This window comes from Ptychodera flava, chromosome 14 (assembly GCF_041260155.1).
Source record: "Ptychodera flava strain L36383 chromosome 14, AS_Pfla_20210202, whole genome shotgun sequence".
Lineage (NCBI taxonomy): Eukaryota > Metazoa > Hemichordata > Enteropneusta > Ptychoderidae > Ptychodera > Ptychodera flava.
Window position 1 is genome coordinate 8,006,820 of NC_091941.1, and position 27,535 is coordinate 8,034,354.

The 27,535-nt window shown below is 35.8% G+C and overlaps 1 protein-coding gene across 1 annotated transcript in view; it reads left to right on the plus strand.

Annotated features, from left to right (window-relative positions):
* Positions 1-5,874: 5,874 nt before the first annotated feature.
* The window catches only part of LOC139149185 (WD repeat-containing protein 26-like), a 43,669-nt gene continuing 22,008 nt past the window's right edge, over positions 5,875-27,535 (plus strand). The window contains exons 1-4 of the mRNA XM_070720756.1: positions 5,875-6,316; positions 6,449-6,548; positions 6,786-6,842; positions 13,972-14,108. Coding sequence (XP_070576857.1) covers positions 6,111-6,316; positions 6,449-6,548; positions 6,786-6,842; positions 13,972-14,108 — 500 coding nt within the window. The 5' untranslated portion in view covers positions 5,875-6,110. The remainder of the gene's footprint in view (positions 6,317-6,448; positions 6,549-6,785; positions 6,843-13,971; positions 14,109-27,535) is intronic.

Below are 27,535 nucleotides of genomic sequence, written 5' to 3' on the forward strand. Positions count from 1 at the left end.
CACCTTTGACAACATTGGGGGCGCTTTTCGCTGCCAGGTTTTTTGAGCGACTTTTTTTGCGCGGAGGAATTCGGGGGATTCGAAAATTTTGGGGCTAGTAGAGGGGAAACTTGAAAATTTTGCTCTGTCTGTAGGGGGGACTTGAAAATTTTTAGGCTCCCTTATATGTTTTACATTTTCCAATTCCAAGTTTTTGTTGGTAGTTCAATGAAAATGAATACCATTTTTATGTCATCCAATTGTTGTATAATGGTAGTAATCATTTTACAAAATCTAGAACCATTTTGTCACATTGCATGACTTTTTTCTCGAAAAGATCTAAACATGTGTGATTTGTCATAAAAAACCAAACAAGTCCGGTAACACCAGGGCAGATTAGCTGCAACTGTTGATGATTTTTACAATATTTCTATGTAATATATCAACAAAAAGTTTCTCCCTACTGCATAATCAAACACACAATATTAGTTTGTCAACAAAGCCTGTATTTATATATAAATATGTATAAGGTGATAATTTAATCAGTGACAGTCAGTTGTCAGTGATACAAATGCATGGTACACAGGCTGTGATAGCAAGCTGAATACTGGACAGTTCAACATGCTGTAGGGGGTACAAGAACAAAAACAAGAACGCAGTTGTATAAACTGAACAAAAATATTGTCAAAATTATCAAAGTTAATACAGCTACTGCCTACAGGTAGTGTCACTATCAGATACTGCCCTGCTACTGCAGTGTCACTGTCACTGCATACCTGAGCAGTGATAGAGATAGCTCTGACTCTGATGTACATTGTAGTTGAAGAAAAGTTTGTGTCAAATGACACACATGACAGTGACACATACTTGTACACAAGATTAGGCCAGAGACCAATTAACACATGGAAGACCAGGAGACTTTCTGGCATATGACAATAGTATTAAAGAAAAAAGATGAGGTTACCATGTTCAATCTTCTAAATTTTCATGTTCAGCAAGTTCATACAATAATACAAAAGTAAAACTTTGAACAGTAAAGACTAAATGAAAAAATATGTGACTATAATGGAATTATTTATTTTGTAACCAAATTTTAACCTTTCAATATTGTCAATTTTAAGTAGCATCTAATTCATATGTGTCTTGTACTTTTGAAACAAATTTTTGGTAGGTCACCATGTGCTAATTTTTACAATATGGCAATTAGCGAGAATTCACAATTTGCATATGCTCTCATGATCGTCATTATGTGTGCTCTTCGACAGGAGCAATTGACCTGGCCAGATTTGGATTAACGCAAGTTGGCTTAGACTGATAAATCAAAAAATGAATCAATTTAAGAACTTAATGCCTCAGGTATGTTGAACATCTGCAAGCGGAATGGTGCAATACGTGTATATTTTGCTGCGCGCACATCCTTTTCAAATATGCATTCTTGTGATAGTTGGGGGGGGGACTTCAAAAATTTTTATCATATAGAGGGGGTCATTTGAAAATTTTTTAAGGTATTGAGGGGAGGATCTGAAAAAATAAAGAGATTTCAATCGCTCTTCCTCCAGCCCCCCTATTGTTATTTGTGAACGCAACCTTATGGCGCAGCTACAGCCATACGCTCTGCAGACACAATGTAGAATTTTCCTTCCTCAGATTTGAGCTATAACGCTCTGCAGATTGGACCTTCAGATATGAGCTATGCTATATACACACTCAGTTCCAAAGGGCTTGGAAGATCATGGATATAGCTCCATGGGAAGATTAACCGGGGACATTTTTTCGGGAAATTAAATTTATTTCTTTTCATCTGTGTATAAATTCCGGCATCTTTTTTTCACTTCAGAGGAATCTTTTTTTCTTGAGTGCATGCACACAGTGACATGCCAATGTTTGCCATTGTTTTTATTAAAAATACGCTTTTCTTCATGTGACATGACACAACAGGAGAGAAATGTTAAGCAACACAAAGTTTACATGGAACTTTAGGCAAACAGCATATGCTTCAGAATGTCGGAAAGAGAAATAGAAGCATCGTTTTTTATACAACAGCAAAATTACTGATGGAAACAAGTAAGATGTCATCGAGGTCCCAAGAAAGACAACCATTTCATAGTGTTTGCTCTAGGTTAAGTAGGCTAAAAGCATGTGGCACAAACCAACTTTAGGACTTGAAAGACTGCAAATGCATAGACTAGCATGTTGAATACAGAAATGAGGCAATTAATCCAATTAATTGGAGTGGTATTAGGAGGGGGTTCCCCTCCTGACACGAAAATGTTAAATTTTACATATTAAAAAAAGGGTTATTTGGTGGCCATATTGAGCATTTTTAACAAAGTTTTTGTGAAGACTCAAAATATATGAAACCTTGTCAACAGAGACAAGTGAGTATCTCAATAGGAAAATTTACATTTACATAAAAGAGATATAATAGCTGTACCTTTTAGCCAATTTTTCGGAATGTTTTATTCTAGCTATTAACTGCAGTTGCTGGTCTACTCCCCACAGCATGCTAAGAATAACAAATATTCTGTTAGGCAAATATTCTGATATGTGTAAGACCAGTTAATCATTGTAGGTGATAATCAATTCTAGACTTGACTTGATAAGTTAAAAACTGGACTTTTCATTAAGCTTTAGGAACCGTTCAGTTTTTACGGCTGGGGGGGGGGTTCATCAAAATTTTGGAATCGGCGAAGGGGGGGGGGGTCATCGCTTTTTCACTGGTAGGAAAGGGGGGTCACCACATTTTCAAAAACATTATACCTAAAATAAAGTTCACTTTATGCCATGGCCATGATCGACCCTCTTTACCGGCGGGCCGCCGCTACAATAAATATACTTTATGTATTATCCATGACCCTCTTAATGGGCAGACGCCTTTGGCTGCCCACTCCAATTAGGTTTACTTCATGCAATAGCCATGGTCAACCCTCTTTACCGGCTGGCCGCCTTTGGCGGCCCACTACAACAAATTGACTTTATTGTCATACCCCATGACCATCTTACTGGCCGGACCCCTTCAGCGGCCCTGTCCAGTACAGTTTACTTTATGCAATGGCCATGATCGACCCTCTTTACCAGCGGGCCACCTTTGGTGGCCCACTATAATAAAGTTGACTTTACGTAAGGGACTGGTCAGTTTCTTCGGCCTGGGGGGGAGGGGCGGGGCGGTGGATTATTTTTTGACGACGTCAAAAAGTGGCTAACCCCCCTATTCCAAATTTTGAAAACAGGGTGACCCCCCCTATTCCAAATTTTGAAAACAGGGTGACCCCCCCCCCCCCCCGGGGCGTGACAAAGGCAAAACAAAAGGTGGACATAAATTATATATATATATATATATATATATATATATATATATATATATATAACATACATATATATATATATATTTATATATCTATATACATATATATGTATTATATTTTACATTTTACATATATTTATATTTTAAATAGTCATTCTATGTTTTAATGAAATTGTTGACATGTCAGTTGTAAGATAGGAATTTCAAAGTGTCAATCTTAAAGTTTGAATACAGTACATTTTGAATGAGCTGTATTTTGAATGAGCTGTGAATGTATTTCACACTTTCTATGCTTAACCAGATGTCCTGAACTATTGTACAGAAATGGATGTCAATCATTAATATCAAAGAGGAAAAAGCAGTGAATCAACAACTTTGTTGGGTGTTGAGACTTGCCAACCATCCAATTAAATCTTCTGAGGAGCCATAGAGAGCTTTTTTAGCCAAATCTGATGTGTACAGTGTCTGAGAGGACCTTTTCTTGTAACATTCAAACCATAAAAGCACAGCTAATAATGACAAAAACTGCCTTTTTTAGCTGTTATTTTGTTCATAAAAAAGCATCTTTCTACAGAAAACCTGTGACACAAAGGAAAATAATTGCATCAATGAGAAGGAAAGATATCTTGTCATTTTTCTATCTCTAAAATAAGTCACTGTATCAAATATATGTTGTGAAATATTTGTGCATGTTGCTTTCTCATACTGAATTCTCATAGAAAGAACAGAAAAGTATCAGGAATTTGTAATCCTTTTCATATGAAATGCAGATTTCATAATGGTACACTTTCACTTAGCAAACATCACGATATCTCTGATTTATTAAAGTATGGCGCCCAAAGGGCGCGCCGAAAAATATGAAACATCCTGATATCTCTGATATATATGCCTTGTATATTAAAGTCATGCACCTGAAGAGCACGCTGAAAAATATTGAACATACAGATATCTCTGATGTATGTATGCTTGATATGTTAAAGTTAGTCGTGCTGAAAAATATGACTTATTATTAAAGTTATGCGCCCAAAGGGCGCGCCGAAAAATACAACTGAATGATGAAATTTGTGGCTGACTCTAGCATTTTAGGCAATGATGAGCCTGTGTCATAATTCAAAAACACACTGACCCCCCTATTGGGCATTTCAAAAACATGGTGACCCCCCTATCACCAAAGTCAAAAACAGGGTGACCCCCCCGTGAATCCCCCCCACCCCCCCGGCTGAAGAAACTGAGCAGTCCCTAATGGCCAATGACCCTCTTAACCGGAGGGCTACCTTTGGCGAACCACTCCAATAAAGGTTACTTTATACAATGTCCAATGGACATTGTATAAAGTAACCTTGGACATAAGTTGTCTATGGAAATGAAGTTAAAAATTGCCTTACAGTCGTCCTAATTAGAGCGTCAGTTATAAACTTCAATAAAACTATTAAAATCATACATACATACATACATACATACATACATACATACATACTTACATACATAAATGCATACAGACACCACCGATTTGCCATTTAAGCTCTCTTTGGTATATATACATACAACTTATGTGAGCTAAAAATGAACATTAAACATTGAACAAGACAAAATCTATGTATTAATTTAATATTAAATTAGCAAAAATAAATTTTCAAAACTCCTGCATGAAACCTTAAGAAGTTTAATCAGAGCCTTAAACAGCATCATAATGCATCTGTAAATATAGCGATTTTCATGACGCAAATAATACAATAATGGTTGGACAAGCAAGAAATACAACTACATGTCATCCATTTGAATTCATCTTAATTTGAATTAATTTGAATTACTTTACAATTATGCACACCATATTATTATTTACAATGACATGTAAAAGTACTGTATACTCTTAATTAAGGAAGCATGGCAAAGAGTAAAAAAACTTTAAAAGACAAATTTGCTGAACTGATTTAGTAAGGGAAATCTTTAGTTTTCAGGATAAATTTCTCTTTGTTATGGTATGTGTGAAATACAGTACTAGTTTGTTTATTGATTTGAATGAAAAAGAGAAGTTCATTCACATCTTTACTCTGAAGGATAAACTACTTCTTGTGAAATTGGTTTCTAGTACTTTACTTCCTCCCCAACAGAAGCTTCTGCAGCTGTATGTTAGTAGATGTTACTTTGAGTTTTGCAATTTTTTTGATCAGCTCGGAGTGTTTTGTTGAGCAATATTCTTGAATGCACTGAAGATATTGTCTCTCACTATCAAATTCTGCACATACAAGAGTAAACGTCAAATAAACAAGACCAATTTTGCAATGTTTTCCTCCTTGAAATATTCACAGTAATTATTGTGGTTAACATGAATCTTGTGTTTCATTAAAACTTTGCACACAAGTGCACAGTGTATGCTGTATTCCTGAGATGAGAAAAGTTTGGAAAAGTTTTCGGTGACGATAAAATGTCACTGTCACTTACAATCGTGAGAGAGTTCAAAACTGTTGACCGGTATGACTATTAAGTGTTTTCGATATAGATTGCCCCTGTTCCATGCAGAACAAAGAAGACAAACAAGTTTCGGAACATGAAAAAGTGTCTGTATTGGAATTTCCCACAGTCCTCCAGTCAGCTGTGGCAGTGACGTCATTAAACAACATAAAGCCGAAGTCGATTTTCATTCTGTGTTGTTGTTCGTCGGCACCTCGGAATATTGAGTTTTCAACCCAGTTTTTTCGTCTCAACATTTTCTTTTAGAAGAGGTCATATCATCTGTTGTGTTAAAGCAATACTGGCCTCCTCGTCAGATTCAGAAAACGGTGGATTGTCTCCGCCACCGCCGAAAAAACAACGTCTGGTCGCCGCCATGCATGCCAATGGCTCCCCGTCCGCTCAGCACAATGGAGACACCAATGACTTTGCAAACGTAGCCACGGCAAGCAACGGCGAAATCGCCACCCCAGATGTTGCAGATCGGGACAGTACTAAGAGCCCACCCGCCAAGATAACCTCTCAAAATGACAAGGAAATCGTCCGACTCATAGGGCAGCATCTGCGGACATTAGGTCTCAAGTGAGTTCAATGGCTTCACGTCGCCATCTTGACGAGCATACATTTTGAAAGTTCAGAATTTTTTTTCAATGAGGGAAATGGTTGAACAAAGATGATAAGAGTAATCACTGAATCTAACATTTTAATTTACAGTCGGACTGTTGACCAACTCATGGCCGAATCTGGCTGCCGACTAGAACATCCATCTGCGGCGAGATTCCGTTCCCATGTTATGGACGGGGAATGGCAGAAGGTTAGCAATTGTTTACATTTTGTTTTCTTCTTTGGAAAAAAAATTCAATAAGTTGTCTCAACGAAGACGAAATTTGTTTCTTGTAAAGACGTTGCGAATTTATGCAATGGAAAAAGTTACGAATGTTCAGGACGATTTGTTGAGTTCATCTGCTACAATTAATGCTGACAAAAAAACCCCACTTATATAAACTCAACTAGTCAACATCAGGTCTGCCGTTTTCTGTGTTTTTTGTAGGCTGAGGAAGACCTGAACGAGCTTAAACATCTGATAGAAACTCCAGAAGGCAGCCCAGTAAGTATAGAAAACAAATCTAAAGACTGACAATGCAATTTAACTATAGCTGATTAACATTGTTTTTTTGCAAATAGGCATTTCAGCCAATGGTGTTGAAAAAAGTGACAAATTTGAAATTTTGATAATTATAGGCATGGTAGAATTATTGTACTCAGAGAGTTATGATTGTATGGTCAAAAATATGTGTCACTGAAACCATACAATTTTAGTTCTTTAAATGGCACCCACAGCTGAATTTCAAATTTGCATAGATAAAATAACAAAACTTGACCTGCATGAATCTCATATGCATATTTATCTCCCATGATCCTCTCTGTTCTAACAACAAAACACAGCTGATCACTCTCATTGTAAGGACAACTGTCTTTTAGTATTGTGAGGTATACACATTAGGAAGCAGTCGTATTGGAGTCAGTCTGGGATCAATATTACCTGTATTGTAGTTACGCTTCATGAAGCCCTCTTAAAAGGGAAGGTTACATATTAGCAGGGAACAATTAGTTACCGGTATAAACACATACATTATTGAGTTTTAGCTTATTCAATAAAGGCAGTTCTGTGTAGAGGGGTCACTCAAAGAAGCATAATTTTGTCTGGACCATAGTGATAGTTTCCAAATCACCATACTTTCTTTTTCTTTTTTTACAGTTTAGTCAAGATTTTGCATGTTTAGGGTTAGTATATTTCTATGTAATCTCTGGGTCAGAGCCAAAATCTAAAGAGTATGGTGTCTTTCACATCTCACAATCAGCATTAAATTTTATATGGCAGTGTACCTGTAGATATCCCCCAGCCATGGTACTCTTAGTAGGTCACAAAACCTGAAACCCTCACAGAAATATGACATGGAAATGAAAAGCAGTTCGGAGTGTCATCTCTAGTGTAAAACACAGTCATACAGCTTGGGAATTTGCCAGACTTCATAATGGACAAAACTTGCCACCCTTTGAAATTGCATTTGCAATCATGTTTGTCTGAGTCTGTACTATGTCAGAGGGCAGGTATACCCTTTTATGGCACAATGTAGTCAAGTACAGCTTGCCATATTGAGAACATGCTTTTGGAACACCCTTTTACAGAAACTAAATTACTGAAAAATAAAATAAATGAAAATTCAAATCGAATCAAAATGCAGTCATCAGTCAGGAAAATTTAAGTGTATGACAGGACATTTAGGCAATGGGGAACTATATGGTGGAATATTTAAGCATGCAAGCTTAAGCAGTGTACTTCACGGTGGCTTGATAATGCCAATCAATAAACGGTTTTGTCGGTGTTGAACAACAAATTGACAACAGCTATGCCATGAAGCCTTGCCTAGTGGGGTGAACTAAAACCAAAGAGGTCATTCTAGAGCAATGCCACTTTGTGTGCAGGGGCCAGTCATCTATCAGCACATTCATGCCCTGACACAGAGGAAATACATGTGATATATTGTGTATTTTCCACTCAACAAAAGATAAGGTTTTGTTTCCTCCCAGGGTCAGACTTATTTTCTTCTACCAGGTCATGTCAGGCATTTAATAGCCATTGTCAAGGTCATGCTGACACAATAACCCCTGTCCCCGTTTAAATGTACCAGCATAGATATAACACTGCATTGTGAAAATAGCGAATTATTGTTTCAATCCTGCAGGATGCAATTATGGAGATTTATGTACCAAGGCTTGGTAAATATGTGATATGAATGAAAGTGGTGAAAAATAAATTTCAATTACACAATTTACTCATGCATTGAATGCTTTAACCCTTTCACCACCATGGTTTGTCCCAAATCCATTGTTTTCTATGGTAAAGTTGGACCTGTATACAGGGAACTGGGGGTGAAAGGGTTAAGGTTTTAATGTTCAAGAGAGAAACCCAACCATCAAATGTAATAGACTAGCAGTTGCATTTTATTCTCAGTTACTGTTCTGTCTAATAGTGATATGGATTTTCTAAAAATAAACAAGATTGTAGGCTTTAGGTGCGGTTATGAGTTTTGATGCATTTTGAGCATAAATACGACGTTGACTTTTGTAATGGAAGCCATATTCTATGACCCTGGGTTGATCTGCATTTGGTGGCCTCTTGCATTACCAGTAACCTGAGTTTTTTCATTGTTGTTAAAAGTTACAGACGACATTGTTACCGTTTGCACACCAATTGGATATATCAATCAGGTTCTGTTTAACCCTTTTCCTGCCAAGTCCATATTTCACCACCAGGTCAAGATGGTTAAAATAAATGAAACACAATGTATTCCATATGATGTATTTTAACATAATACTGTACATTTGAAGGCTGTTGAAAACATAATACTGTAAACTTGATTTTTTTTGACAAAAGATGCTATAACATACCAAGCCAAGTGGGTGAAAATATGTCATGTTTTGGCTCAATACCGCTTGTCACTGACTTAGCTGATGGGAAAGTGATACAGTTATTACTGTCCGGCAGGAAAAGGGTTAATATAAGTGAATTTTGTATTGATTGAAAATATTTTTTGTCCATTGAAAAAAATATTTTTTAATTGCAATCAGTGGGATATTTTAGGCATGCTACTCTCACAGGAACAAGTATTATTTATATTTATATCAGTGTCATATGATCAACTAAATCTTCACTCATGGTTGGTAAAAGCAGGATACAAGCATCGGTTTTCCATTTTCACAATCTCCAGAGCTCTGACGGTTTATGCACTGCCAGTGCTTTTTAGACCTCTTTAAAGTGTGAAAATGTCACATGTAATTTCTTCTGTATTCCTCAACTGAAACTGCAGAAGAGAAAATGGGCTAAAACTTTTGAATATTTTGAGATTAGCCCTTCCAAACAGAAAGCATAATTACGCAGAAGTGAGAGAAATCAATCAATGTGTCTGCCCTGTTACACTGGAGAACTCACTAAACAATGCAAGGACACTATGCTGGCACATAAAACAGGGCCCAGTTGGACGGTGGTATCAACAATAAGACATAGACCTCCAGACTAAATATGACCTTGATGTGATGACAAGACTGGATGGCAAAACAGGAAGACTTTACCCAGTGATTCACCATGGGTATTAAACAAGGCCAAGTTGAACCATTTTCACCATTTGTTTAACACATACTAAAACACTTGTTTTTCTTCTACATGTTGCTGAAAAAATATGGAGATATTGTTGAAATGCAAATGGGGAAAAAAGAAAGCTTTTTTGATGATACAGTTGTTTGTCAGATGTCACAGGTCTTGCAATGTGTTCATGTGTACTTCAGGATAATTATCCTCAATTATATAACAGGGTATGACATTGCATTGTATGACTCACCTTCTATTCTGTTGATGTGTGTTGATGCTTTTAAAAGTGTACACTTGCTGATTGTCAAGTTATTTGTAATATCATGTTATTTGACATCAGTGACCCCAGTCAGTCTAGACTGTATTTTTCAAATCATTACTCTTTAGCCCTTACCTCTGATGCACAACATGTGTGTCACACATGTCCAGAGTTAATCTGAGAGCTATTTCTATGGCCTTAAATCCTGAAGCAAAATCACTGTATTTATATTTTCGTTTCTGGTTGTATATCATAGGATGGTAATCCTGTCTTTCAAACATTGAATGTAGTGTTATGCGTTACGTGAAATTAAGTGCACCCATGATTCATTCAGAGAGAAATATATTGTATACATGTACAAGTCTTGACAGTGCTCAAATCCATGGTGTATATAAATTTGACCAATTTTTAGATCCACAGTCAGCTAGGCATAGTTTATCAAATGTACGAGGTCCAGTTATTACCAACAACCATCTAAAATAAGATTTGCTGAATATTTAATCAAATTTAATGTATATTTCTGAGAATATCCTCAACAAATGCCCGTACTAAGCTTTAGCCCTTTGTTCATCAATCTGGCACCATTGTTAAGATTTGCCTCATCTGATTTGAATTCAAACTTTGGGAGATCTACATGTAAACTGTTTCATGATGCATTCCAATATGGCTTCTACTGGCAGCTATCTTGCCATAGAGTTTTGATGTCCGGACCAATCACTCAGATATGCCTAAACTGCGTTCAAACTTTGCTCTAGTACATATATTCATTGACAACTTTTGTAGACATTTTCTTTTGCACTATGATCCGATGAATGAGACCGCCATTTGGTTGTAATGATTGTTTCATATCTAATTATCATTTTTTTTCAAACATTACATATGAGTGAATATAGAGAATGACAAACATAGATTTATACACATTGTTTTGTTTGCAATACATACACAATCCCAGTTAGCTACCAGATAGCCACTATGTTGCAAATGTTTTCCATATGTGAAACCATCATTCACATGCTTTAACCTGTTTTGTTCAAACTTAGCGCTCAACCTAAAGTGATGTGGCAGCACTACAATTTAATATAGTTGCCAAGCAGCCATTTGGTGTTGCATTTTTTCATGTCTGAAGATTTAGACATGCCTGAACCAATTTATTCCAACTTGTTACAAGCTGAGAGTACTGTTCTATAAGTACACTCAATCTGATATGTTCCACCATACAAGCCAAAGTAGCCTGAGAAGTATTTATTTCAATTTGTCACTAATTTAGGGTGATTAATCGTACATTTCAAGGTTATTAATATATCTGCATGTGACAGTGTTCATCATTGCCTGTATTAAACTCTGTACATCTCAGTATTCCATAAAATGTGGTATTGCTTTTTACATAGTTGCTGTGTCTGGCGGTAGTTTCTCTCTAGCGCACCACATAATTCCATGCGAGATTGCCAGACACAGCCGACTGTCCTTTCCTACACAGAGTCACATAAATTCACAGTCTAAAGCATACTGTGTGTTACATTTGAAAAGTACCTAGAAAACAGAAAAACCAACAAGCTGGATATCAAAATTGCAGTAAACTATGTTCCATAAGAATACTGAAGAACAGCCACATTGATATTACAGTCCGGTAATACTCGTGGTAATATTGAAAATTGTAAAGACGATATTGTTGATTGTATATTAGCTGCGTGTTCATAGTTCATGCAAGTCCTTCAGAGCCTCAAAAAATTGAAAATTACCCATGAAAACAGTGGCCAGTGAGTTGAAGTAGCAAAAAACTGTTAGGTTAGTCAGTCAGAAGTGTTTTTGATTCAACTGTGTTATCAAATCTTTTAGGTCCAGTGGACTTGTCTCATGCAGCAGCTAGCAGACATCCTCCTGTTAACCCCTTTCCCCAATCCCACTTCCACACTAACTTGACTGTCACTCTGGTTGTTCAGCGGACAGGAACAGGTCTTGATCAATTCAGTCGGCCATCTTTATAGAACCTGTTTGCCCAGCCATAAGAAGAGACAGGTTGTTCATCAACTTTATCTAAAAACAAACTGGTCTATAAAATTTTTGAAGGAAAACAAAGGACCAATGCCATCTAAATTGTAAATGTCAATGGAGAAATAGGTATTGAGGACAGCGGCTCTCAAGACAGCGGCTTCAAATAAATTTCTGCATATTTTTTAATGGTAACATCCTTGATTGACGGAAGGACTGTGATTTGACATGTGTCAGTCAGCAGAACATGTTAACCTTTAGCGCGGTGGAATGAAAACAACCCATGGCAGTAGATAGAGAAGAACATTTTCTCAGCATTGCGCAGAAGCAGGGCATGCTTGAAGCCATAGAATATGCAGATTTTGATTTTATCAGCCTCATAGAAACATGGCTGACTAGTGTCTGGCATGCTGGTATTCTGTGTTTACCTTATTGTTACAGTCTGCTTGCTTGCACCCATTAGACTTGACCCTAGACTTGCACTTGTCTGCAATAAATAATAATTTGGATACTCATGGCGTTGTACAATAGGGCTTCCTTTGGAAAGTTGTAATTATTTCTGTAGAGCTGCTCAACCTGTTCACGCCAATTCCCAGTGAACTGGTCCAAAATCACAGTCGATAACCATGGGTTTTGGCCAAATTATCTGTTGGTGAAAGTTTTAAGAGCCAATAAATGAGCCAGTTTGTTCAACCTTTGTACCACCAAGCACCGGGATATCTCCACTGTTTTCAACATATACTGACATCGGGTTTCCCAGTTGTTTTATAATAATTACAGGTTGTTTGACCTATATATGAGTATAGGAGTGAAAGGTTAATGCATCATTTGTGTAAATACGTCCACAGAAACATGCAACGTGAAATATGTTCTCTTTGTACAGTTCATGTGTTAATCAATACAAAATGATTCAGACATCAAACTCTTATATTACCGTCTTTGTGGTCAATGTATATTAAAATTAAAACAAGTGGAATGAAAAAAGTTTTAAATTTGAGGACATAAAAAAGGTACTAAGAGAATGTTTCATATAAGCAAAATTTACTTCAAGGGGGAAAAGGAAAATTCATTACACCAATATTATTTGCTATTGTGAAGTGGTATTAAATATCATTGTAGTATTTAGATCAGATATCTGCACTGCATATTAAATGTCTGTATCTTTAATATCTGTGTTCAAGTTCACAGAAAGACCAAAGTATGAGAACATCACAATGCTAGTATTTTCAAACATGCTTGGGTCACAATTTAAATTTAAACAACGATGATACATGATTAAGATATAACAGTACAGTTTTTTTAATGCCTTATTTCCATGATACTTAATTGTCTACACAAACTCAACCCAGCATGATGTTGTTGTTTGATTAATATAAAAGGTGTTGTCAGTGGCAAATTGGATGCATTAAAAAAAATATCTGAAAAAAGATTTGCCAAATAATGTTATTGCCACTAAATCGGCAACAGTCACATCTATAAATGCAGTGAGTGGTTGTATTTGTAAATGGACGGTAGTGTCACAGGGAGGTATCTAGGATAGTAGGTTAAGCTTGTGTAGTGTGCAGACCGTTTGATGTGTTTTGATAATTGTAGGTTCATCATACACACTAACATGTCAAACTTGACTGTATATTGTATAAGGATTCTCTGTGTGGTTAATTAAATACCATGTTGAGAAATTTATAATTAGCTTGCAGATTGGAAACATCAACATTATGACATATATTAGCCCAATGTGTTATTTGCAGTATTGCGTAAAACTTGACAGGAAATATCTAACGGTAACCAACACATTAAACATGTAAAGAATGGTGAATTTCTTTATTTTCTCTCTCACAGAAGATGAAGTTCCTGCTGTTAGAACAAAAGTATTTGGAGTATCTTGAAGATGGTCATGTGTTAGAGGCTCTTCAGTGTCTACGGCAGGAACTAACACCTCTCAAATACAACACAGAAAGAGTCCATGTTCTGAGTGGGTAAGTTGAGTCATTCTCGATGTTGAGCCGTAGGTGTAATAATAATTATAATAATAACGCTTTATTAGCATGTGTATAAAAACAAAAATACAATGGAATTCAGGGTGGATCTGCAGAGCTCAGGCCAAAAATAAAACAACAAATAACATATATCACACAGACAAGTTAAAAAAGACTCCAAAAGTAACAGTACAAATCGTTTAAGCGTGTAGTTGGAGAAGTTAATTTTAAAATACTGTCTGTTGTATCATAAGGTAGGTTTATTGCCCATTGATACATACTGACCATGTACTCCACATATATTCACATTAAATGCCCATTATTCAGTAAGAAAGTTTTCAGTAAACATAATTGTATACTGAAAAGATCTATTATTTTCAGTCTTTGATGTGAAATAGTTGACAAACTGCATTGTAAAATAGGTAGATGTAAGTATGGTGAATGTAGAGCAATTGTCTGTCACGATGAACTTTTTCATTAGGCAAAAACACTGAAGTCACCAAGGTCAAATAAAAAAAATATGCATGTTTCCAGTAATTGAAATTACCCTATTTAGAATCCTCCAACTCATAACTTTCCTTTTACATTACTGAAGTCATGTACGATTTTGCCAAACGTTGTTGTTTTTGATGGGTTGCACCAAATAAAGTTGAAATATGAAAAAAGTTCCTGATTTATATCTACCCTTGGCTGTTGCATTTTTGAAATAAGAAACAAAATGTAGTCAGGTTTGGAAAAATGTCTAGTTTATCATTGTTTGCCACATGCCTTGCGTAAGTGTAATGCTTTTTAAATGAGCTTAAGAGTTCTTAGTCTGTGGTAAGTAATTTTGCCTCCTTGTGGTTTCCTTTTTTGGAAAGCAGCAAATGTTGAAAGTGGCAAATGTTGAAATGAATCAGTTGTTGATTTAGACAGATATTATCGGAATTCCTTTGTGTAAGTTTACAAGCACTTTAAAAGGACCAGGGCTCGAAAATTTTTTTTAAAACTCACTTGCCATAGGGCAAGTGAATTTTCAATTTCACTTGTCCGGAAGAAAAATTCACTTGCCCTGAATTTCAGATGATTTTAAGTGTAAATATGTATGGTTTTATTAATGTCATTGTAAAGAAACAATAGCTGTAACTTACTGATAAATTTGTGTCCTTATTCTGTGTATCAAAAATAATATCTTATGTAACGTACACATACACAGTGTTTCAGCCAGCTTTTGCTAGCATGGGGACACAGTGACCCATAGTAGGTCTTAATGGGGGACCAATTAAATTTTTGGGGGACATGTAATGCATTTCAATAAAACAACACCGGTACATTGTCATTGTGTGTCATCATGACCTGGTACCTTGTGTTAAATAGGCAAGTCAGGTGGGTGCACTAAGGGCAAGTATGTAATGGGCCACAGGTGTTGTGTCAAATTGTGCCCATGTGAAACTTTCAGTATCATTTAGTTTACTGCTACCACATGGTATGTGCATAAACTGCAGGGTTCCCCTAAGTCACCAAAATGATTAGCCAACTCTTTAGCCAAATAAAAAATCTTGTAGCCACTTTGAGCAACTTTTAAACAGTTTATGATCTCAAGTGTAGCAACAGCTTTCTCGGCATTCAGGAGTTCCTAATTTTACAAATCAAGATGTTTTGTATGTTGTTCATGATAGTTTTTACATTAAAGAAATATTTGTTTAGTTTTATTACATTAATTATCTGTGTTTTTTATGACATTGAAGGGATCGAAATACTTTTTCATTTCTGATGGTAAACTTTTTCCACAAGAAATAATAACGTGGCAATTCTAAAAATCAGGTAGCAATGTGAAGTGTATTACCACAGATACAAAATACTTCTGCAGCATTGAGTTAGTGTTCACAGTATGACAACTTATCATACATATACACTACAAGCTCTACTACCTTATGTGGCACATTTGTGCACTCTTTAAGTCATGATGTAAATTTTGTTTGCCACACAAATACAAATTTTCCATGCAGAAGAAAGCATTCGGTAGCATAGTGACAGTGTAGCTACAAGTATTGTGGTGTTGTGTCATAGTTGTGATCAAGCAGGCTCAATAGCATCTTCAGCATAAGCATCCTTTAAAACAAGACACACTGATATTGTTCAATTCATTTCCCAATGTTTTAAAGAGTAATAATAGTTTTAATGATAATGATAACATTGTAGCCCAGGAACATTTTCATTTGATATTTTGATATCATCAAGAAATGTCTAGTGATGTTCACTATTACATCATTAAACTGGAGGACTCTGCAGAAATATTAATGTGATGATTTGAAATGGATATGCTTACTGCAACTACTGTTGACAATTTCCCTTTGCCATAACTGTTAATAAAATTTAATTCAAAACTGACAGCCAAGCTAAATGCCATTAAATTGGAAAGCACCAAGAAATTACCTTTTATCATAAGATTGTACCTATTGGACCTCCCTAGGTGGTTTCTTTTGAACCATAATTGTGTACTTAAAGGGTCTTCATTCATGACATCACATAAGATGACCCAGATTTGACCTTTCAGAAAACCTCAAATTTTTCTCCTTTTCCCTTGTATTCTGACTCTGTTTGTGAAAGTTTCCTTTGAAATAATGGTTTTTACTATCAAAATGAGTAATTACAGGCCAAATTTTGATTCAAGCAAAGTAGATAAAACTTGGACCAAAAAAGGACGACCGGTACGCGGGACTCACAGAGGCAAAGCCAAGCCTCAGTGTATTCATCATTCCTCCGTGATGTATTGGAGCACGGTCCGAGGGACTGAGGGACCGCGATTGCAGAATCAAACAGCAACAATGTTTGCTTCACGTACCAGGGAATTTGTAACTTTGTAGAAAGGAGAGTAAAGTGTTTCAATACATTGCAACTTTGTAGGAAGGAGGGTAAATTGTTTTAACAGCTTACAACATTGTATTGTAAGCTGTAGTTTTCTATTGTGGAGGCATCGTGACATGATTTCATGAAAAGAAAAAAACATAAGAGCTGAAAAGACGTCAATATTTTGCTATTTTGTAACCAAGTAGAACAGAGCTATTTTATCGGCCGGCAATATCTAAAGCGGTACACTCAAAGAACTAGAGAGTGGCAGCGCCTACGTACAGTGGCCTCATTGAAATTCACTTGTCCGTCGGGCTGGGAGAATGTTGTTTTCACTTGCCCGGACTCAAAATTCACTTGTCACGGGCGTCGGGCGGCGAGAATTTTCGAGCCCTGAGGACACTCTTCAGAATCCTTTTTGAGCCTACATCAAACTGTGTATGTCTGATAATGGCATCATTATGGTTATTAAGTGTAGAAGAACAGGATATCAGTGGTGATTTTTCACATTTTTGTGATTAGAGCCCAATTCTTTGCCTTTTGATTGCAAATTTGCTAGAGCCTTTTAGGATGGTTGCTTTGGAGCTGAAATTTTTCAGTTGATTCATCAGTCATTTCATGTACTTTGATGGTACAAGTTACAACCTTGCATTATTAACTGAAGGAAGAAGCCCAAGTGTGTTTTTTGAGCTGAAAAAAATGAAAATACAAATTGGAAAACAGGCAAGATGCCAGAAATCCTTTCTGTGACCATGACAGTGATGTTACCATGGTTACAGTATAAAATCTACATAATTTGTTCATGTATCTAACAGTATCTCACTAAAGAATCATTTTCACTGTTTTCAGTGTACACACACATCACATTTTCAATTTCATGTTGCAGTCATAAAAAATCGCAAAATAGTTGCAATGTGAAATGGGCAGCATACATTATAACATGACAAGACTGTGATTACCTCATGATATATTTGCAATATTTTCTGTATGTCCCAGGTCTCTATGTCCAATGAATAAACCAGAGCAGTAACGATCATATTTGAAAGGCAACATTGGCATCATACTGATTTACGAAGGGTTACATTTAGAGGCAGTTATTACTGTATATCTCTGCAATTCTCTTTAGACCACAAATCAATGCACAGTGTACCGGTATCTGATGATGATCTCATTGATTATTTGCCTATTGCCAGTCATGTTGAGATATACTGACTAAATCAGTAATGGCCATATTAATATTGATATACTTTGCCTGGAGACCTTGATTTCAGCTCAGGTGCTCACTTAAATATAACATTGCCGGAACAAATTATATGAAAAAACCACTGAATAGCTCACCTCTTACTACAGGGTGTTTAGCAAACTAGCCTGGCCAGTTCAACGCCAGACCAGATTATTTACAAGATCTTTGTGTTCTCTAAAGCATCTTAGTGCACTTTTGAATAATCTGACCATATGCATACCAAGTTTTCTGTGATAACATTTATGCAAAAACTCCTTTAAGTAGTTTAAGTTTTATATATTTTGTGGGATACGAATTGTGCTTTTCATAACTGTACATTTGAGCATGGCTGACTGATACCACGGTAAATATTTAATTTCTCAGGTTACTCACTTAAGTCATAATAAATTGATTTCAACAGTCCATGCCCAAGAACACTAATATTTATATGCCTGTCTCTGTTTTGTGAAATAATCCAATATGGTTGACTTTTGATTTTCTTCAATACAACTGTTCTCTTTTGAAGGCCATTATGTGGTCAGACAACTTAATCTACCTTGTTCATTGCTGAGTGTTCCAACATGTCACTTACAATAACTTTACTGTAAATTATGCATCTAGAGTACTTGTCAATGGAGCAACACAGACACCTTTATAGCTAAACCAGTTTCCTCTGTCAAGACTCTCAGTGTATTTGCAAGATAGTCTTTTTCAAATGTTCAAAAAAATAATTTTGATGGTTAGATCCATGTAACCATTCTCCTATTTCAATTATGTAGGCATCATACAGGGCATCTGTCAAATTTATCAAACATCAGGGGCTATTTTATCTTTGATGAGTTGTTTGCTTTTATGCTAAGCTGAAAGATAAGAGTGGATCACATGACATGATTTTTAAATTTGACTGAAAATATGCAGTTCTCAGTTGCAGTCAGAAGAAAGTCATTATGAATTTTAAAAAATGCATGTTAGATGCAAAGACAGATTTGCATTGGGTTTGAAAAATTTGAACAGTCAGAAGCCTGCACTATGCTGAGTATAAAGCACAGCAACCAACAGATTGAGTATAATTGGTATTTTCACGGCAGACTGGAGATAGAGAGGAAGGAATTTATTGTAAGATTTGCTTCTGGGAGCAAATTCACATTGAACAAGATTCACATATTAATAGGCACTGTATGTAGAGTTGTATGGAAGTCAGACACATAAAAAAAGCAGAAATGCTGATTTTGTTCAGTTCACAAAGGGACTTTACAATTGCATGAGTTTAGGTAATGACTTGTATGAAATATTTCTTTGATGAGAGGTTGCCAGTTTAAATATTGTAATTCAGCAGCAACTTGGTAAGCCTGGTCAGGCACATCCCACTATGCACCTTCCAAATTGACTAAATTTTATATCTGTAACTTTACAAAAAATAATACTTACAGAGCCTTTCAAAAGTTCCTACCACTCAATTATATTTAAACCTTAGTATCAGAGAAACTCTTGGGTCAGAGGGTTAAATTGAATTAATACGTCTTCAGCCCATGCTATTTACATCTTATGCTGCTTTTACAGCTGTATAGACATTCATTCACACAGTCATTTTATAGTCATGCGCATTTGACAGTATACAAGCCTTGATTTCCTGACAGTTATCAGCATAAGTATTAAAGTCATAATTTAGGGCTCAACTCAAAGAAAAATAAAAAAAGACTTCTGCCATGATGCAGAAACTGAGGTAAAACCAATACAGCAGCCTGTGAGGTACAAATCGTGGATTGGGTTTATTGGTTGCTTACGGCATAAAGCTGTCACTGTATGGGAATAGTGCATTTTAAATTTTAATGTACATGTTAAGATGACATAACTTTGCAAACAATATGGTATTCAGTGAACAATAATTGTTTAGTTAGAAATCAATGATCATCCCTATAAATTCTATTGCAGTATTTTGATTTTTTACAGCTTCTTTCGAAGTTGTAAATTCCTTTATTTTTTAATACTTTTGCTGAAATAATGCTACCATAGCTGTGACCTATTAAGATACAAAGTTGCAGCTTCAAAGCAGCAAGCATTACCAATTGTCATGTTCTTCTGTTATGACTCATGAAGAGCTGTCTTCTTTCTACAAAGGATGCAATTTATTTATTACAGGGGGAGTACACATGTAAATTTATATCGCATACTTTATGTGATTTGACACCTGACAGATTAATTTGCATTTTATTAATTAATTTTAGGCGACATGATTTTTGGTATAATTTTTCCATCAGTGATGTGATGAAAAATAATCTTTATTAGGAGGTAAATTTACTTCCTTAGCAGTCCCAGATCTATGAACATGCCTGTTGTTAGATTTTAAAAATTAAAAATGAGCGTCCCTTATACTTTGACATCAAACCAAGATGCATCTATGATTATTATTATATCAGTATGAATTGTTGTTCTGACTATTGCATCTGTGTAATTCCCACATTGCAATTTTCACAAATATTATAATTTATATGTTACCCAACATGGATAGAATAGTTTAAGATAAAGAATAAATGCTTCTGAAGGCCCAATGGATATTATGTTATTTAACAGGGAATAATGCATCTGAAGAGTGTCACTGTAAACACATAATATGATATTTCAGGTGAAGTGGCATCAAAGCCAGGGAGCCAAATTTACCATAATGGGCAACTAAATGACTTCCCCGAGAAAATCTAATTGTGTGGAATTGTCATCTTTCAAAGCAAAGATGATAGGAGTTTAGTCAGTAATGCAATCAACCCTTTGAAATCTGATGTCAGCCTGCTGTGTCTTAGAATTTGAATGTCTGAAGTTGAGTCTGTTTGACCTGTACATGTAAGGTGAATGGAGTCTAGGTACCATAGATTGATCCCAGTGTTGATTGCATCCTCACATGATGATGACAAGCACACTGCTATGATTACTTTATATGTAGCTGCCATCATCCAGATTTACTCAGTAAGGATTGTAGAACCAGCACTTGTACATACCAACATTACGTAAAGGTATATAATTAGTTTTATTTTGGAGGAATTTCTGAAGCATATCATACCCTTTCTACTTTGTGAACCACAAGATTATATTTCATAATTCATATAGAAATTATCTACAGACCTATTTTGTAACAGAGCATAAAGATGATAGTCTTTCTGTGTCTGAAAGAAATTGATTTTGTGCAATAAATATGACCTGAACATAGACACAATATAAAAATCTGGCTCGTGTTCCAAATGCAACTGTCATAACCATTATCCTGGTTATACTGTGTATATTTGACCCTACATACATATGTGCTATACAAAGATTATAATTGAAATTGTAATTTATAGTTCAACGTATGTCATTTCAAATTGAAATGATCGCTGGTCATTGTGCACTTCCTTGTCATTTGAAACAGATATCAAAGTAATATGGCTGTGAAATCTATCTCAATAGAAGTTATGTTTGAACAGTAATTGGATGAATTCTGATTTTGATTTGTTCCGTTGGGGTAAGATATAATTTGTTCATTTGATGTATATTTTTGGTGATGAAATATTTCAAGTTGACATGTTTGAATGACAAGTATACCTATTATGGCATCTCAGCTCTATTAAATCACATTTCCCCATTTTCATTTCCTCCAATTTTTATCAATAAATCTACCCAATCTCCTCTTTTGTGTGAACAGCATGTGCAACGATGATGTCAGGTTGAAATTTCATTGTTTTTTTCGTTTGATTATTTAAGAATCAGACATTTTGCCTGGTTATCTAATCTAGAAATATTGAATTACTCTTTTCAACATGTGTTAGAGGTGAATTTTTCGGATCAGGTAGACTTATTTTCAACAGGCCCATTTATATCACAAAATTACTAGCAGTTGTGATCAATTTAGAAATTAGGCTACTTGTGCAGAAATATGCATCATATGTGAAAATCTGGTACATGATAGGATTTAATACTCATTGCAATTCTTCTAGGCCACATTAACCCTCTGTCTCCATTGGCTGATATGTATATCATACAAAATCATTTGAAATGGTAGGGTTTGTTGAATTGCAGTGGGTGAAAGGAGTTCAGGGCAGATTGAGGTGATACTGCACACTATATATGGCCTCACGATTACAGTGTCCTCCGAATGCCCTGTTGTAGTGACTTGTTAAAAAGGATGCAAACTTTAGATATGAATTATTGTAAGTCTTTCAGTGCTGTATACTAGTAAAGTGTAAAACCATGGACGTGAAAAATCAATTTTTTTACGTCCATCGTAAAACCTAATGAGATATGGTGTATGTATACTAATATGGGATAAAAGGAAGATTTTCAGGGGTGTGTTAAAGGTTGACTTCAGCTAGCTTTCTGCTACATGGTTCAAACTGGTTTTATAGGATACCACTTCAATTCCACAAGTTGATTAGGTTGCATTTTGATATGTTGATATTGTCATGGTCATGAAGGTCACATACACAGGTAGCCAACCATGTAATCGTGGTTGACTGGGCAGTGTAGTGGAGGCAAGGCAGGTGTGAAATATACAGTTTGTTGGCACACTAAGATATATGACGCTGTCAAACTTAACCGATACATGCAAGCTCACATTTATAATTGGTGAACTACTTATTAAAGCAAGTGAAATATCATATACATCCATCATTGTAGAGTTTGCAGTAAAAATCCAGGCACTAATTACTGGTATGTCAATTTGACCTGCTGAAGTATCAATTCCATTATTGCTAATCAGCCCTCAAAGCTAATAATTGCTTTTGCATATGGACTGGATTGTTGCATTGAAAGTGTCATTGTAAAAATAGCTGCATTTTGTGCAGGTCTTATCAATTTACAACACCCCAATGTATCACGCTCTGTGGTCCCTTGTATCGCCCTCTTTTGAATTTTAAAATTACTGTCATTCTTCTCTGAAACAAAATTCTAAATTTAGCTGTGTAAATATTCAATGATTTTGAGTGGACTAAATTGGAGTAGTTTTGGAGAATTGAAAAGTGCAACTTAACAACTAATTATGTCTTCCTTTGTCCCAGGTAAACGTGGCGTATCAATTGTACTGTGGTGATATGACATCACAGGTTGATAGTCCTGTCTGTAGCTCAAATAGACAATGTTCAATTTCCATGATCACAAGACGACAGAATCAGTGGTGGTTTTCTGCTCACTAATTATGATAGAAACTAGTCATAAAGAAGTGTATCTAACACAATAAAATGTTAATCCATTTCACGTTACCATCTATTCTTCATTCTTTATTGGAAATTATATTATAGCTTTGTCAATACCAGTGGACCCACAGCGAGCAAGTTTTTTTAGCTACTATAGACTATAGTCTATAGAAGCTATTGGGATGGGTATCCGTCCGGCGTCCGTCGTCAGTCTGTATGTATGTATGTATGTATGTATGTATGTATGTATGTATGTCCGTTTGTGAGGCGTCCGTCCACTCAAATATCTTGAGAACCGCAGTACTTACTGATTTGATATTTGTTGTGTAGATGAAAAATATGATTTTGAGAAACTATTTTTTTTAATTTTTTGATACTGTTGAAAATAGGCAAATTAATGCCAAAAAAGGTGTTTTTGGTAAAAAATCTTCTTCTTCATAACCGCTGGTCAGACAGCTTTGTTATTTGGTATACAGGTCCCTAGGGGTAACCCAACTTAGACTTGTTCAAATTGTGATGAAATATGCAAATGTGTATTTTTAAGGAATTTTTTGTCATTTTGGTCAAAATTTGACTTACATTGTATGTAATTCTTGTACTGTATAAACCCTATCAATTCACCCAGAAAAAATAATTAATATGATTTTAAAGAATTGAATTAATTAGGAAATCATCAAAGCCAAAATAATTTTAGTGTAGAATTATCAGAAAGTTCAACTTTTTTGACAGTTCATAGTGAAATGCTTACCATCTTGGAGGATTAAAACATGTAAAGGCAACTTTCCTGAATCCCAACTTTGACATATTCTGAACCGTCATTTATTGTGCCCTGTATGTTATCTAAAAGAAATTGCTCAAAATAGTCAATAGAGATAGAGATAGAGATAGAGATAGAGAAAGTTCTAATTTCCATTTTATGGTGACTTGGTAAGGATAAAATAAAATTACTTTTTGAGGAAAAAATAGAGTGGTCAATTAAAAGAGTGGTCAAAGTGATAGGGTTTTTATGGTAAAGCTGGGCTGTATAAAGATTCCTCATGTGCTATTTATAGCAATTATGCAATCTGTGTAAACAGTGCAATGAAAGTGTAACATGATTCCTTATAATGCTTTTGATGACCTTGAACTTCTTAAGTTTCAAACCTTTGTCTCTTCAGTGTGCTTTCTCTGAGTATGTACAGTCTCAACTTATTAAACAGAACTCACAATGTTAATCAAAGATATCCACCTTCTTCATCAATACATGTGTCACAAAAGGTTATTCTCTACATAACTCAACAGAGCTCTGTCAACTGTTGAGCTGCTTGTTCTTTCAAAACCGCTGGTCAGACAGCTTTAATATTTAGTTTACTTGTCCGTAGGATGACCTTAGTGAGATAATTTCATACAGTAAGGAAATACTTAATTTTGTATCCATGTCTATAGTAGCTTCAGGGACTTTGGCCCTATGTTTTTGGAAAACGAAAATAGGACTGCGCATTTAAAAGGAGGGGAAATGTCGGATAAACCATGTAAAACACAAAACTATAAATCTTGACAATGGTTCACAATATTGATAATAATGTCTTACTGTATGATTTATTAAATTTTTTGAGTCCTCACGCACGCACTTGCCGTCGTGCTGGCTGGCGCTCAGCATGCAGTCCCCGTCCGATACGCTGGTTGTACTACGTTTGTTTACAACATGGTTCGCTTCGTTGCCGTATAGGTGAAACAGAACTCAGTACGTTTGCAAACTCCTAGACGATACCGGGTTTGACACATGGCATATTATGTATGTCAGTGGCCATGTAAACGATGCAAGCGTGAAAGGCTACTCGAACCAGCCGTAAACGGACCAACAACGGCAGCTTGCTGTCATCAACCTTGACCGGAAGTGTCTACGGAAATTACTACGGAGCCATTCAAAGTCTCGGTCCAAGGTCAGCTACTACCAACAATCATGACGACCGTGGACTCTCCGTTGATCTAACATCTCGGCCACCTAATTCTGATGCACTGACTGTAATCGGAGACAACTTTCATTCATCGTTTTTTTCTCCATGTCTGTGATTTTACCTTGCCTTTCTCGATATCGCGACGGTACCGAAACCCTAGTATGTTTGTCAACTGTACCTTTCAAGCACCCGTTTACGTCAAGTTCTGTCGTTCGCCGAAATAAAATAGCTCTTCTCAAGGAGTCATCGAAAATTAAATTTATCGACACAGTTATTATTGAAATATAAACATTTGAATAACAATGTTGAACTCTGTTGATATCGTTTGCAATGAATGCTGTACTACTAGCGACATAATAATGATCGTATTGATCAGCTGATACCATGGCATGCAGCTCGCTGATCATTACTGATGTCGATGCATGAACATTCCGTTTTCTTCATCTCTGGCATTTCACCGTGTCGATTTTTTGAATGGCATGATATTTAAAGGTGATGTTTCAAGTTTGATATAGACGGTAGGGATGCAGTTACTTTTCATTTCCCTCGAAAATACATCGTTTTTCAATTCAAAATGAACCGTGAAAGTGCTGGTCATTTTTTGTGCTGAACGTGCGTGTTCAGTGCAGTGCACTGTGGAGTGCATGTAATATGTACAGAGTCAGGGCCGATCATGCTGGACGACGCTCACTGGCTTCAAACTCAGTTAAAATTTCCTTTTTTATTCGTTTTCTACAACTACAAATTCACTGGCATTGCCAAAACTATAAAATAATAGCAATAATGCACCCCTCCCGGCCCATAATGGACTCAAGCAAACTTTGCACTCCATAATGTACTCGGCTTCGCCTCGTACATTATGTCGTGCAAAGTTTGCTTTCGTCCATTATGAGCCGGGAGGGGGTGCATTATTGCTTAAATATTAGTTATTCAGGTTTTAAAATACTTTTATATGTTTCATATAGATATTATAATTTCCGTAGGGTTTCATGTTACATCAGAATTTCAGTACAAGGTCACTTGGTTGATGATCTGATCGTATTAATTACTTTTATGTGAATGATTGAATTGTAATGTTATAAATGACCTCCAGGGATATGTATTCATTGTGCTTCACAACAAAAAGTACCAACATCATATCCAAAGCATTGAATAGCGATTAAAGAGATAAGGCCACATAGCCTTTGCACTTCATTTTTGTCAAGGTCTGACAAGTCAATCACAATGGTCAGGAAGGTAAGTTAGGCCACAAACATGGTCAACAAACAATAACATTAACCCCGTTTATAGATGAAAATTCAAATATTCAAATTACACAGTTCAGAACTGAGTTGCTGGGAAGGAAAATCCAACCCAATGAGGGATCACATATGATAATTGCAAATGTTGACACTCTTGCACTTTTGTGTCTGTTGAAGAAATATCATTATTTGAGTAACGCTCCCAGAGCTTATTTTAATGTGATCAGGATAAGAGGATTTCTAAAAGTATTGTGACTTGTTTCATCGTACAGTCTTGGAAAGTATAGTTCTCAACTTGAAAGAAAATTTGTCAAATGATACATTTGGATGTAAATCACAGGAATGATGAAGATATTGGTCAGCAGAAGTGTTACACATTATGGACGATATGCCTATTCCATCTGTGCTGTAGGTTTCATCAATAAAACATGAATGTGCACGTTGTGATCCAATCTGAATTTTTGTGGATAATTTGCCAGTGATCAATTTACAGAATTGCTCCTCAAGACACTTAAATTTGGTAGTACTACATTGAATTTCCACAGCTTTCCTTAAAATTTCTTGATTAAGGCAAATACATAGGGCCGTCATCAGCTGTTATTTTCAAGCAACATGTAACAAGAGAGTCAACAGTGTTCTCTCGTGGACATGCGATATTCTCTTTCTTTGACATTTTATAAATCCCTTCATCTGAAATGTTACTGTCACTCCAAGTACAATTGTATGATAAAAATGATGAGTTTGAAGAACCAAATAGAAGACTGGATAATTTGTAAATATATCCACAGGAGATAAGAAATGCAAGCAGTTTGAAAGTGATCATGCTATCCTTCCTAAAGAATTAATAAATCAGAAGATTACTTCTGTGATTACATATATTAATGTTGTTATTAGGTGAAAAATTATATTGCCACAGATTTCAGAAATCAATCAGCCTGATCTAATCCTAAATTCATTGATTTTTATGGAAACATATAACTTTAATCAGTTACAGTTCACAGCTGTAATGAAAGGTCATTTGTACATGGCAACCATTCTGAAT